Source organism: Oryza glaberrima, chromosome 8, assembly GCF_000147395.1.
Source record: "Oryza glaberrima chromosome 8, OglaRS2, whole genome shotgun sequence".
Classification (NCBI taxonomy): Eukaryota; Viridiplantae; Streptophyta; class Magnoliopsida; order Poales; family Poaceae; genus Oryza; species Oryza glaberrima.
This window is the reverse complement of record NC_068333.1, coordinates 15,500,952-15,516,329: the sequence shown is the minus strand read 5'-3', so window position 1 is coordinate 15,516,329 and position 15,378 is coordinate 15,500,952. Positions and strand designations below refer to the sequence as shown.

Here is a 15,378-nt window from a genome sequence, read left to right as displayed (position 1 = left end):
TTAATCTGATATTTTAGAATAACTTTCATATAAAAAGTTTTCGCATGAAATGCACTATTTAGCAGTTTGAAAAGCGTGCCATTTTAATCCTAAAGTTTATTCTCAAATTTTAGAGGAAAGGAACAGGGCCTAATTGTTTTCTTCCTATGTACTATCGGTTTTTATTTAGTATTTATGATGTTGTCTAAATGTTTGTTCACTTTGAAAGAATTTTGTAATAAGTGACGGTAGTTTTTTTAAAGTAAAGGTGGGGATTTATTCCAAGACAGATATTTAGCGAAAACCAAAATTTTAAGGCTTTTTCACAAACGACAACTTGCCTTTTTTTTTCCTCGAGTAGAGTAGCGACAGCTCGTGAGTCGCGAGGCAGAGACAGGATAGGATTATCTCTCCCACACTCGCTCCCCCCAGCCATGGCCATGGCCGCGGCCGCCTCCCTCCTGCCGGCGTGCGCCGCCCCAACCCTCCCCGGACGCGCCTTCCGCCCGCGCCGCAACTCCACCCCGACGGCCTCCCTCTCCTGCGATGGTGGCTCTCGCGGCCGCGGCGTCGGCCTCGGCGTCATCCTCGGTGGGGGTCGCGCGCAAGGCGTTCGACGGAATGCCGCAGCCGAGACCTACGTCCCAGGCTCCGGCAAATACATCGCCCCGGACTACCTCGTGGTACGATCCTGCCCAGGCTCGACTCGCATTTGGCAGTGAGCCTGGCTACGTTCGAGGAGTCTGCTCGATCGAGTCCTACTTCGGTATCTGAAACGGGATTTATCTTTCCTTCCTCATTTCATGGTTGCAGAAGAAGGTGACGGCCAAGGAACTGGAGGAGCTGGTGAGGGGGGAGAGGAAGGTGCCCCTCATCGTGGATTTCTACGCGACGTGGTGCGGACCCTGCGTCCTCATGGCCCAGGACATCGAGATGGTATATGTGCCCTGCAAATCTTACGTTCCCCGTGTAGTGTTTGCTTCTCTCTCACGTTGGGCAACACTCTCTGACCAAATGACAAGTTGGCGCACCCTTCCCACGTAGAGTTAATACTAGCAATGAAAGAAGGAAACAGTCATAAGAAAAAGGAAAAAAAAAACTTCACATATGTTTGAAAACATACATTAAACTGATTTAGGGAGTAAAGCGTCACATGATTTTGAAAACATTTGTATGATTTAGGGTTCTCTGAATGTCTAGCTAGCACCAAACTGAACAGGGGTGTTAGGAGGTGTCATGTGCCATGAATACTCTAGTATTGTTGATTAAGCACTACTTAACAAGATTCTAATCCGAAATGAGACTACAACAATTTTAACCGTTTTCTACTTAGATTAGTAAAGAAATGGCAGACCCAACGTGTATGCCTGTGCCTAATAAGGAAAGGGAATGATATAGCCAGTGCAAGATGCCTTATGTCCATTCCAAAATCTTCCCTGAAATTTGTGGCTGTTACGCTGGTGGTATTCTTTGTAGTCTCTGAATTTGTCAGAGACAATATTGCCTTTCCTGCAAGCTCCACCCCGGTGTTCTTGACAATCTGAATTTATTGAAGAGACTTCGATTTAATATATTCAACAATAACGTTTCCATCACATTTGTATCTAGATATTCCCTAATATTCTTTTATAATACTTATAGGTTTCAAGTAACTTCACCAAGTGCCATATATAAGTATATAATGCAAACTCATTTTTTGCATCCTCTTGCACTATCAACTGATTTCAACATTTCTGCCATATAATGTGTCAGCTTGCAGTTGAATATGAAAACAATGCTCTATTTGTGAAGGTGGATACCGATGATGAATATGAACTTGCAAGAGATATGCAGGTATACACATCATTGCACACACTGAGCAAAGAAATTAGTAATCATAGTTTTGTTTAGGTTTATAACTTTTTTTACAATGTTTTCTGAACACTCACCATGGGTGAAAAAATACAGGTAAGAGGACTTCCAACACTGTATTTCTTCAGTCCAGATCAAAGCAAAGACGCCCTAAGGACTGAGGGACTGATTCCTATTGATATGATCAGAAATATCATTGATAATGAATTGTGATCGCTAGGATATAGGGACATAGCTGAGATTTTGATGTTTGAAGTATTTTAGCCACTAGTAGATGTGATAGATTTGAGCTTTGTGATCTTTAGTGGGAAGGTTCTGAATCTTCTAGTACGCAGAGTCTGCGTGTGGAATGTAGTATGCTAAATGTGGGGTTCGTACCTCAGACTAACAAGCTACTCTATAATTCAGTTATTCCTAGTTCAAGATAAAACAGTTTTTGCACCTTTGTGCTCTGCCCTCATGATTATCAAGATTCAAGATTATGATGACTAGGGAGGGAGGCTAACAACTAAAATTAAATTACAAGAAAACCTATTATAGCTACAATCCACTAACTGGAATTACTTCTATAGAGGAGCACACGCGTGACCTCACAACATCAGGAAGTTGAGCCGATAGATTTGGGGGCTGTTTGGATGCCGTATTAAGTTTACCACCATTCATCATACTTTTATGCCACACTTATCTAAGTTGTGGCTTACAAAAAATGAGCCACACCTTAGTTATGTTGAGTTGATGACATGTGGGGCCATAATAGATAAGAAAGAATCTTGTCACAAGTGTGGTTTGAACCAAACAATAGGCTAACTTGGTCAAACTTGCCTCACATGAGGTGTAACAACCTTTGACAAACTTTGGAAGCAAACCAAATAACCCCCTTCATCTTGATAGTTCATGTTCATTTTCAATCGTTGTACTCTTAAGTATTTGCTAAAACTGTCTCTGTAGCAACACGCTCGATATCATCTAGTTAAACTAACCTAGCGCCTAATGTTTAAGACTAGTGCAGCCCAAGTTTTACAACCTATATGAAATTCAAATTTCTTAAACCATCTTCCAATTAAAAAGGGTCTCGAAGATTGGATATGTCGTCTATAAGGGGAAGAGAGAGAGGAAGAGAGAGGGGGGGGGGGGGGGTGCTGAAAAACTTGCAGTAAAATTAGACCGAACTAGATAGTCCGATACTAAATCGGCCAGTCCGACTATAGATGCAGTTGGACAATTTGGTTGGCACTATAGCAGATAATTTGGTCCGTGCAAAGACAAAACAAATGAGTAAATGACTTGGACGTTTCACTATGGTATGATAATCCAGGCAACACATGAAACTCAACTTAGGCAATTTAACAAGAAGCAAACCAAATAAAGAGCTATGCAAACACACTTTCTACACGAGCATGAATATAGAGCTAAACAAGCATGCAAAGATCACAACTAGCACATGTTAGAAAAAGGTAAATGCTCGCGTGAGAGCTTTCAAGGTGTTTGGGAGGTACCCAAGGTACCGGATTGGGATTCGGTGACATTCCCCCTGACATTCTCGGTGACATTGAGTCACTGACATGTGGGTCCAGACACATGTGGGTACCACATGTCAGTGATTCAATGTCACCAAGAATGTCACGGGGGGAATGTCACTGAATCTGCATAGGTACCTCTCAAACTACTCAGTATCGACCCTTAATTTGCTAAAGGGCAATTTAGGGATAAAAAAGCACTACAATGGTGATTTAGTAATTGTATCAGCCGTAACAACCTCTAACTGATTCATGGTTGTTTGCCGGAAATGCTTGCGGTCGAACGTCCGACGCATCAAAGAAAATCGGATGTGATCCTGCTCATGACCTACATGCATGTCTATTGTCTCATCTTTTCTCTTAAGTTACTGTATGCCTGCACATCTCTCTCTCTTACTTTTTTTCCTTAGTACTTCACTCTCATGTAAAGTATGTACTGTATGAAAAAAACACTTTAAACTATTTTTGTCCTAAAATATTTATTAAATGTACAGTCCGATTACACTATTATACCCATTGCAATTAAATCTTTAAAACAAGATCTTAGTTGATTATATTTTGATGAAAAAAATAAATATGAAGAATGAATCACTGTTAGATCCTAATTGAAACATTTTTATTCCATATATGAAACATCGAGTTATAAGTGTTGCAACACTGCACCTATTTATTGAAACACTCAAAAAACATCGCTGCGACATTTAAATTGAACTAGTGAAACATTAGAAAATACGTATTGAAACATCTAAATAATATCATGTGCAACATTTATAAAGATCTACTGCAACATAAAATTTAAAATGTGCAACATAGTCAAATTCAAAATGAAACATTTATTTCTCACACGTGAAACATCCAAGTTCAACGGTTGAAACATTGGTATTTTTTCATCAGAATATAATGATGTGATATCTTGTTATAGAGATTTAATTACGACAAATACAACTGTGCAATCAGATTGTAAATCAGATAAATGGTTTTTGAGAAAAAAAAGGTTTGAAGCTCCATGCACCTCTTTCATTTTGTACCGTGCATGCGCGGTCAAATCTTTATCCATGTATACTGCATGTGGGTAATAGTTTTTTTTATCGGATGGACAGAAAATGATGTATGTGGATCCAACAGTAGAAGAGACGTCCGATGAAAACAATCGCATTGGACATCCGATCGGTAGTCGTCTCCGTTGTTTGCTGCTACACCCTAATTAATTTTTAGCTAGATTGACGAACTGCCCGCTGGATGCAAGCCCCAATTCACTAATTCTCATTTCCACTTGTTGCTCGATCCTGTTTTCATCCACTATATCACTGCCACCTACGCAAGCTTCATCCACTAAACCAAATCTAATTTCTTCTTGCCTCTAATGGTTGATATCTAAAATTTGACTTTTAGTCATTCTTGTAAACCCATTTGTGCGAAAGCAAGATATACTTTAATTTTAATTATGCTTTCTTTCACAGTTACATATGGCCTTAGCTATTGACCAATTACTAGTTTATTGTCATTTACACAGTTTGCGATTAATGGATTACTGATCAATTATATAGCTCTTTCAGTATGTGCGATCGGACCTTCTCTTCCACCTCTAAGCACATGTTTGTTCCCTGTAATCGATGACGGGAAATTCATAATACGTCCGGGGCCATTCACCATACAGAACTGCTCCATGATCCCAAACAGTAGATTTATCAAGAAGAACTGAACTTCCTATACCGATCTAATATGATACTATAGACAAAATTACCCATCTAACCTTTCAACCAATCTAAAAGCTAATATCTAGCCCACTTTTTTAAGTACCTTTTTATAGGTACCTTTGTATTGTAAACCATTAGATTAGGTTGGATCAACGGGCATCTTCATTTCCAAGCACGGAAAATTATCTAGGAGGGTATGTTTAGTTAACGTTAAAATTAAAAGTTTAATTGAAATTATAATGACAAAAAAGTTAAAAGTTTGTGTGTGTAAAAAATTTTTGATCTGATGAAAAAATTGAAAGTTCGAAAAAAAAGTTGGAAACTAAACCACTTACCCAAGTTTGGATCCAATCATTCCTATCCGTCTCCGTTGACAGTCACACCGATCATCACAGTTTATCCCATCTTTCGTGCTTAAAGAAAAAAGAACCGCCGCGCGCACGCAGCCGCCGGCGAACTGGCCCCGGAGGCGCCTCCTCCTTCCCAACCCCGCCCTAGCCCTTCTCCCCTGCTCGGCCTCCTCGCGCGCACGGCCGGCCGCCGGGTTTGGAGCCACCCCAGGGGGGGGGGGGGGGGGGCGCGACGCTGCCGCCTGCCGGGGCCTCATTCCACCGGCCTCCATCTCGTTCGCATCGATTCCAAGGTATTCCACCGCTCTCCACGCCTCGATCAGTGGAGGATTTCATTCCACCAGTACCCAGTTAGGTCCGCCCCCTGCTGCAAGGGTCGGGGGAGAAATCAGCGGAATCTGTAGCTTTTTTTGGGCGCGTGATTGCAAGCTGCTCGCGGCTGCTGCACCGTCTAGCCTAAGCCGGAATTTGGGGGATTTCAGATGCGGCGTTCTTTGTGCCGCGCTTCCTCTTTTTGCGAGATTGCGCTAGCTAGCGTGCGCGCCGGAGTACCATCCCTCACCGGCGACTTTGTTTCGTAGTTGGTGTTTGATGGAACACACCCATCCGATTATCCTCATTTTTGTTCTTAGTTTGTCTGATGAGCCAATATTAATTTCATGCTGATTATAATTCACAGGAATCAGGATAGTGTGTATGGAATGTGCATGGTTTATGTACTAACTAGGAAAACTTATGAGTGTTCTAATTGAGAAAGCATGTATGATGCATTTGTTCATGCTTGCTGATGACTATTGTTTTAGCCGTTGCACATAGGCGAAACAAAATGATGCGATTGTTCTTTATTATACACAACAATGTCATCATGTTGGCATTTTCAGAAACACGGTGAATCCATGTGAATGTGTCATGTTGTGTCCTGAGTCCCTTGATATGTGTTTGTGTCTGTGCCAGAGGGTCACTAATTATATTGAACTGTATACTTAACTATATGTTCCATGGATCCGAAATTACCAACATGTAACTTTCAAACTGTACTTAACATTTCAATTCTCTATGGTTCTTGAAAATATAAGATAAGTATTAAACTTCTGTGTATTTTTCATCTTGTAGCCTGTAGGTAGCTTTTCTAAACAGTAAGGAGATTTTGAGCTTCCCATAAGAAGGGCATTTTATAAACTGGGCAGCAGACATGTCAGGCATCGATGGTAACAAACCACCTTCAGAGGTTTTGATTGATGAGAATGATGACTGGGTGATAGTCAAGAAGCAGCGAATCATCATCCTGATCCCTCCACCATCACCTGCAGCTGCAAGTCTTCAGGATGATATGCAAAAAATAAGTTGTGAACAAGCTTGCTTAGCCAAAAAGAGCATGGAAAACTGTGATGCTGCAAGAAAGAAGCATCCAAAGCAGATGACAACCAACAAAGCTCAGGAGCCACTTCTAGAGGGCATCAAAGTTTCTGCCAACATCAAGAAAGCTCAAGAAATTGCTACATCTTCACACCATCCTGTTGCCCCTGTTAAAGCAAACCATGCTTCCATCCAAGGACAGTTTCATGAGAATATTGAGAAAGCAGGAAATTCATTTGGAAACATTTATAAGGAAGAGCTGCCAGTTATTTCTTCCCAAGTTACGAATAGGATAATGCGAGCACGACTTCTCGAGAGACGGGTTGCTGGATTTGGTGGGCTGAAGAATTGGCTTTTCACTTGTGGTTTCGGATGGTTTGTTGACATACTGGACAGTGAAAAGCTGGGAATGTATCAGATAGTTTCCCTTACAATGAACCAGCTAAAAGATATGGGTCTTGATGCTGTAGGTCCACGGAGGAAATTGATCCATGCCATTGAGAGTGTTTCCCAGCCCAACGAATTTGAAATGTTTTCTTGATCTCAAGTGCCTAATCAGTTGATTATAAACCACTGCTACTATATTTGGGTGGAATGCCTGCAGTAGTCAGACTTCAGGATCTATTTTGACCTGAAAATGACACCAGTTCTGGGGGTTTTGGAAGTAGAAAATTAGAAGCAAGTTCGACCTATATTAGAAAATGCTTATGAGATGATCCCTGAAAATATTTTGCATCTGAGATGTTCAGTTGCACTACTATTTTGCATGAGAGTTCTTTAATGGAATTGCTAACTTCATGCGACAGAAACTAAGGGGGATTTCTATTGAATTTTTGACCGCTAGATCCGTGCTAAAATTCGTGCCAACCTCCTCCATCTTAGGTGAATCGTGGCAGCTCTGGGGAGGTGGCAGCGGCCCTGAACAGTTAGGGTTTTGGGCTGCGGTCAAGGTGGGAGGGGATTGGGAAGGGGGAAGAGGGAGGTTTTCTCAGGGTTTAGAGGGATGGCCGTGGACGACGAAGGTCCGGTGGTGTGTGGTGGACTCCGGTGGCCGGTGGAGGGTGGACCTCCATCAGGGTGCGGTGGACTTGGGCGGCTGGCGGAGGAATGCTGTTCGCGCCATCTGGCCTGCCGGTGAGGCGCCGAGGCTGGGCAGTGGCATGCTGGAGGAGGCGAGAGCGGCGCTCGTGCGTTCGTGCGGCGAGAAAAAGGATATTATCACTGTTGTGCATGAATCTTAAAGCTAATCGAATGATAAAAAGTTTGCTTGACACAGGGCGGGATTTTCTGTCACAAGTTGTGTAGATAGTCCCGTTCATTAAAGATATGGGCTCTGTTCGGAAGCTAGATACTGCAGCTGGACAACAGCAGCTTGAACAGTGTTTCTATTGTTGATCCAATTGTTGCGGATTTGCAGTGCAGCGGCTGCAGCCGCGATGCAGAGCAGCTGAATACAGCCACGAGTTTGTACCGTCTATCATGCATATATAGATTGACACCTTTCACTATCTGAGTCACTAGATATGGGGCTAGGGCAACTCACAAAGTTAGGGATGATACGTTATCAAATGTCTCCTAAATCTATCTCCGTGTGCCCGTTTCACCTAAAGTGTGGCCTCGGGAGCCCATACTCTTTTTTTTTTTTTCAATAAAAATCAGGCTTGCCTTCGCTCCAAGCGTGAGCTCGACCCTAGAATACGCTCTCGAGGGGATGTCTCCTCTGTATCTATTTCAATCAAATTCAATATAAATTATCATGAAAAATTCTAGCAAAAAAAATTGTAAATTGCAATTGTCAAAGGGTTAAACCCAATAACAGTATTTTAGGGACATAGGGTACGTTAATACTAGAATATATGCGAGATTGAAATAAGAGGACGGGAGACATGGAATCCTATCTTACTATAAAGTTGACGTCCACTAACTCCTAAAGCTCTATGCAAGTGTGTCACATCATCACCCACTAGCAATTATTATCTAGAGTATTTTAAATCATATGCAAGCGTGTCATATTATTATCCACTAGCAATTATTATCTAGAGTATTTTAAATATCATTCAAACATGACATATTATTTACAATTTTTTTGTATTTTTAGAACTCAATATGCAAGCAACGTCAAATCATTATCTCCACATCATTTTCACATTATTTAAACATATACATATACCATTTTCATATACCATTTTCTATAATGTATAATATGCATTCGTCCACATATCTTGGAGCAAAGCGTAGGGTATCAACTAGTTTTACAATGATTCAGGCCTCTCAAGATAGATAATAGTCCTAATCTAGTTTAAATATAGCTTTTGGGATAAATCACACCAATTACAAAAGGGATAGCCTACCAACTAATCTCGATGAGAACTGATCCAAGACTTAGAGTCGGTGGGTAGTTGTAGGGCTTCCTTATAGCAATATCTTAATGATGCTTGTGTCTATGACTTATGATTCGATGCATTTATCTCCTGTAAGGCTTTGTATTTATATAAGCAAGTAACCCTTTGTCAAAGTAGAACTTGGGTACTCCAAGTAGGACATGCGCATATAAGACCTTATAGTACCTGGATAGAAGTCCAACATCTTCCCTTAATAGAAAAGGAATTTCCATCTGTCGAGGGAGTAGATCCTGACCAAAATATTTGTAGAGTATGTGGATCGTTGTAACCAGGGTATATGCGAGATTGAGATAAAAGAGAAGGGAGACAGGAAATTTTATACATGTTTGGGCCCCTTAACTGACAGGTAATAGATATACTCCTGTTGGCCGAAGCCGGTGTTGCCTTTATATATTAGTATCACTTGAGTATAATATTTGAGATGACCTAATCTAGTCTCTGTCAGCTTGGTGGCATGGAGCTCTCACACTTAGTCAACGGCTAGCATAGTCAGCTTCCTCGAATATGAACTCGGCAAGATTAAAGTTGTCTCTAGATCCCTCATGTCGATCTTTGTGGCTCCTACATTGGGTTTTGCTAGATCTGTATTGGCTTGTATTGGCATCTTGCCCCTTCTCTCAGGGGGTCTTATATTTATACCCTCATATTTATACCCTCAGATATCCCCTTGTCCAATAGAACTAGGGAGACAAGTATGGATATGATTCGAGTAGTCATTATAGTGCCCAATTATAATTTTGCTTCTCCTTCCTTATCCGGAATACCTTCCATATATGAGGCATGATTCCGTATAAGACTTTATATAGAATGGGCCCCACCGAGTCCAACCCAAGACTATTGGGTATCCCTTATCTATAACACCGACACCATCTTATTTGTAGAAGTCCCAAACTCAGATATACCCTTATGAATAAAACTTGGCATGCGGTATTCCCGGTGGTTACTGGTATAATTTTAGGAGGTATAGCTCATATGTAACACTGACGGTAGCCCCCAACCTCAATGCAAATAACTATTACAATGTTGTTATATATTTTTCTAAAAGATGAACCATAACGGAGTTGAGTGTACTCGGATCACCGATTAGGCCCAAGAGGCATCAAGAAGGTTTTTCTTTATAGGACTGGGCCACAACATTATCGGAATCCAAATCTGGATAAAGGTCAAAACTCAACCACCAAAATATGGAAAACCGCTATTTCTCTGCTAGGAATCTCTCCACTTTCCTCAAAATACGAACCGTCACCCGAGGATTATAAAAATCCACTTTTGAGATTCATTTCGAGTCCACTTGCATCATTGGAAGGAGTGTTCCTGGATAACTCCAACCAAGCCCTCGAGGGCGAATGGAATGGCCTGAAGATTGGCGTGTACCACGTTCTTGCATACTTGAAGCTCACCCACCTCGAAATCAACATTGATAAGATGCTGGAAGATGGTAGGGTCGATGATAGGTGAGAAAGCATCATGGATGAGTTGGAGGACATTGGGGAATCCCTCATCACTTTTTATGAAGAGTAATTGTCTTGTACAATGTTTAAGAACAATCTTTGTTTTGCGTGTATTCGGAACAACACTATGTCAAAAATTTGTCCTAACATCTTGTCACAAGATTTTTTTTTCTCGAATAGGCCGGAGAGCTGTGTATCATTGTATCAAGAGAGCCGAGCCGTGAAGGGTTGTATACAAGACAAAGGTTTTTAAACCAGACCTACATAACCCAAGCACGACTAACCTAGTCCACTAAAATGACCCAAATCGAGTGCGCTCAATCCATGGGCTCCTGCGAGGCACCATAGATGATGCTCCTCGTTAAAAGATCGAAGGACTGCTGCCGCGTTTGGTCTTGTGTTCTTGAAAACACAAGAGTTCCTATGCTTCCAAAGCACCCAAGCAGTTAGGATGATAAATGTATTTATGCCTTTCTTTTTCTCCTTCGGTATTCGCTTGATTGTCTTGCGCCACCATTCCACAAACGACCTCTCATTTCTCGTTGGTATGGCTGCTTGCAGGCCCAAAGGTGATAAGATATTGAACCACAATTCCCGGGCAAACACACACGAAGTGAGGAGATGCTGGATAGTTTCCTCCTCTTGGTCACAAAGTGGGCAATGGTGCGGATGAGGGAGGCCTTACTTAGCAAGCCGATCCGCCGTCGAGCACCTGTTCTAAATGGCCAACCAAAGGAAGACTTTGCACTGAGGCAGTGTCCATGATTTCCACAATCTACACCATGGCTCAAAGGTAGTTGATCCATTGAAGATGGCTCTATAGGCAGATTTGGAAGAGAAACTGCCCGACCCATTAAATTTCCAAATGCGCTGATCCTCTTCATGAGATAACACTACCTTGTGGATGAGGTCCCAAAGCTGGAAAAACTCAAACATGCCAATGAAGGAGAGGCCAGCCCGAATATCTCTCGGCCAGCTAAAATCTTGAAGGGCCTGCACCACTGTTCTCTGCTGTTGGAGTTTGGATGGGATTGCAGATAACACAGAGGGAGCAAGCTCTCCCAAGGAACAGCCTAGCAGCCATTTGTTACAATATTTTTACTTTTGTTTTTCTTTGTTCTATCATAATAACGACTAAGAGGACGCAATGATCGACTAGCAAAGTGGTCCACCAGGCGTGATAGTCATCGTATCAGATTCTCCTCGTGTTTCAATCGTTCCCAGAAACATGAGCGCCAACAAAGTAGCTTCTTGGAAGCACAGTTTCTTCCAAGAGCAATGTCAAAGTATGATTTCATCATTCCTTCAAGTAAACTATACTCTTATCAAGCAAGTTACTAGAATAACAAATAACATTTGTATAAGCTTTGAGACGTCTATCCTCACAAAGTACCATGAACTAAAGGTCTTGTAGGATAGGGACATTTGGTTCTCAGCTTATCTAGAGGGCTCTCGTGTTTTTATTAGCCGAGTATGCGAGGAGTTGAATGTTGATCTACCCCTCCCATAGAAATCTTTGTCGTGATATCTAAGCTGGGTGAGAGAATCATGCAAGGAGCTTGTCGGTATTGCTGGGTGCATCGATGAATGTCTTAAGGAAGAATGTCGTTGGGCCAGTTGTTATGCTAGAGGGCACATATTGGCTTGCATGAAGGATTATTGTCCTGACTTGGATCTCCGCTTCTTAGACTTAGGGTTTGGTCAATCTCGTCGAACACCCAAGGAGATAGATGCGTTGGCGTGCTCTCTAGTTGAAGTGGTTGAGAACATCTTTAAGTCCATGTACTAGAAATGGTTCTCCTGGTAATGTAATCTATAGTTTGCTGCAAAGACACTTGATTAGAAATGTTAATTTGATATATAAACACATATATGTATCTAAGTTGCTAACAAAATGTACGGAGTGTATTTAGGTGTGCGAAAATACAAGTATATGTCTGGTATCAAAGGCTTTTGCTTGATAGAAAATTATATACATCCCCTAGCCCTGGCTGTTTTGTCGGGAGAATTATCTCGGGAAGGCAGCCATAATTCACATCCCAAAGAGTTGAAGCAGAATTGCCATTAGCAGTTAGTTAATACGTTATGAGATGCAGCACAGGCTCATAGCCCCAGCCAATTGGGAATATAGGGTGTCCCTACCTATTGATTAGCCGAATAATGTAAATGACGTAGAAGTTGTAGGCTTTGTACAAAAATAGATATGACTAGACGAGACCGTAGGGGTAAACAGGGAACACTTTATTAATATAGCATAGAACTCAAAAACTTACACAAGGTGACTACTTTATACATAAAATTTACGTATTTGGTCAATGTTTCATCAACTTGACAACTCATGGCCTTCGTTGTCAGCAATTTTGTATGCTTTGGGTCGAAGTACACCACTGTGTAAGGGCCTTCCTAGTTGGGAGAAAGCTTGTTGTGTCCTGGTTGGCTTTGAACCCCTCGAAGTACAAAGCCACCAACGGCGAGCGCATGGGCCTGAATACGTTTTTCATGATATTTACAAAGAACCTGTTGGTAACGTGCTGCTCATAGCTGGGCTACACGTTCTCGATGTTCTTCCAATAGGTTGACTTCATCTGCCTGCCATTTATCTTGATTCTCATTGGATTATTCTCTTACTCGGGTGAATTTGTGACTTCATCTGCCTGCCATTTATCTTGATTCTCATTGGATTATTCTCTTACTCGAGCATTGCCTGCCATTGAATACATTTTTAATGATATCGACAAAGAACCTGTTGGTAACGTGCTGCTTGTAGCTGGGCTACACGTTCTCGATTTTCTCCTGATAGGTTGACTTCATCTGCCTACCATTCATCTTGATTCTCATTGGATTATTCTCTTACTCGGGTGAATTTGTGGCGCAGATCCGAATTCATGGCTGTTGTCGGCCACGAGCCTATCATACACGCAGGTCTTAATCCCTTGTAAGATGATGTTGTTTGCTCGCTCGACTTGGCTATTACTCCGAGGATGTAAAAACAAAGCAAGCATATGTTGACACCAAATTGAGGCAATAATCCTGAAAAGCACGGCTTTTGAACTAAGAGCCATTGTCGGTCAAGATATGATGTGGACGACCATATCAACAAAAACCCCCTTGATGAACTTGATGACCTCTTTGGCTTTGATGTTCCATGTTGGCTCCACTTCTATCCACTTGGTGAATTTGTTGATATCCACAAACATGAATTGGTAGCCATCTCTCCTACATGAAAAAGGTCTGAGGATGTCAAGCCCCTCAACAGGAGAATGGCCATGATAGGGCTATGGTTTGTAGGGATTGAGCTAGTAATTTGCTATGCTTGCTATGGAACTAACAGGCTTCACACTTTCATACCAGATCGCAAGCCTCTTGTAGGGTGGTTGGCCGATAAAATACACGTAAGAAAGCTTTACCTACCATGGTGCGTCCTCCAGCATGTGCTCTGTAAATTCCCTCGTGGATGTCGGATAGGAGCTCAATGTTGTCTTCAGAAGTGACACACTTGATTCGTTTTGTGCTATTTTGTATGCATCATTCTCAATCATAGAGTAGAGCTTGGACTATCAGATGAGTTCTTCGGGCTATGTGTCATTTTCTGGAATTGTATTGGAGACTAGATAATTTTGTATGGGAGTTTGCCAATCGGTATCTGTCTTGATGTCTGCAATAGTGATGCCAATATTTTCGATATTGATTGTAGACTCTTTCATATCCCCTATGTCCTCTGGTGTGTTGCGAACAAAAGTTTTTGTCAATACTTTTAGGAATGTTCCAGGTTTCACTAGCTATCGTCAGGAAGCTTGACGAGCTAGGTTATTGTTGATGGTCGTTAAGTACAAACTTTAACCGTCAACTCTTGCATAAAATGATATCAAATATAATTCAAAACTTAGTGGTAGGAGTTTAATACTAACCATTTCCACTAGTTTTGGTAAATATATGTATGTAGGTTATTTAAGGAGAAAATACACCCGACATGTGACAGAAATGAACCTCCGACCAATCATGTGCGAGTAAAGGATTGGATGGCCCACTTGATAGTTGAAACCATATTAAGATGGGACCAAACCATCATTAACCGCCATAGGGGCCCACTGTCAGCCTCCTAGCCAAGAGAGAGGCCAAGAAGTGGGCCCATAGTTCGGTCGAATAGGGGTTCGGCCGAATCACCATAGTGGCGCCCCATCCTGGACTTCCACGTATAGGTCCCAGATGACTCCCCAATGACGGCTATGCCCGGTTCTTGGCCTGGATAACTGCCACAATCGCCATATGGAGGCAATAAAAGGAGGGCTTCATCACTCTTCTCTACACACAACTCTTGTGCTCAAGTAGAGTACAACTCTCTTGTACTATTATTTTTAGTATGTTTGCTTAATAGAGAGTGAGGGGAAGCTCCAGAAAGAGTGCCCCAAAATATCAGAGTTCCTCTAAGAATTTTATGGAGGAGAGCCGGAGTGTTGGCATTCTTCCAACGGAGTTCTGGAGAAAGCTGGGATTGTCGGCCTTCTTCTCTCGCTCGTATCTCATCGAATGCTTCTTTTATTTAAGTAAGTATTCGAGTTTCTTTGTGTTCTTTAATTAGTTTATTTAAGTGAGATATATTCTCATTGGTGCGGGTTCGTTGCTTATTGTGCAACTGAGTGCTCTAGTACTAGGACTCTTGATAAAGAAGGAAGTTCCTGCACAAGGCTAAAGTAGTAATTAACAACTTAGGCGTGATGTCTAGGTTAGAAACTATCTTCATTTGTTATGTGCTCCATGGAAAGTGAGGTAGGCGA

General features: G+C 41.7%; 2 protein-coding genes across 2 annotated transcripts; both read left to right on the top strand.

Moving 5' to 3' along the window:
* Positions 1-337: 337 nt before the first annotated feature.
* On the top strand, positions 338-2,239 carry LOC127781467 (thioredoxin-like protein CITRX, chloroplastic). The gene is made up of 4 exons (XM_052308420.1): positions 338-662; positions 793-915; positions 1,732-1,812; positions 1,927-2,239. The coding sequence occupies exons 1-4, from the start codon at positions 414-416 to the stop codon at positions 2,041-2,043; spliced, it is 570 nt and encodes a 189-aa protein (XP_052164380.1). The 5' UTR covers positions 338-413; the 3' UTR covers positions 2,044-2,239.
* A 3,188-nt stretch (positions 2,240-5,427) lies between these two features.
* Positions 5,428-7,329, top strand: LOC127781319 (uncharacterized). Its single transcript, XM_052308258.1, has 2 exons — positions 5,428-5,687; positions 6,508-7,329. Exon 2 carries the CDS (start codon positions 6,587-6,589, stop codon positions 7,289-7,291), a length of 705 nt encoding a protein of 234 aa, XP_052164218.1. The 5' UTR covers positions 5,428-5,687; positions 6,508-6,586; the 3' UTR covers positions 7,292-7,329.
* Positions 7,330-15,378: the final 8,049 nt, after the last annotated feature.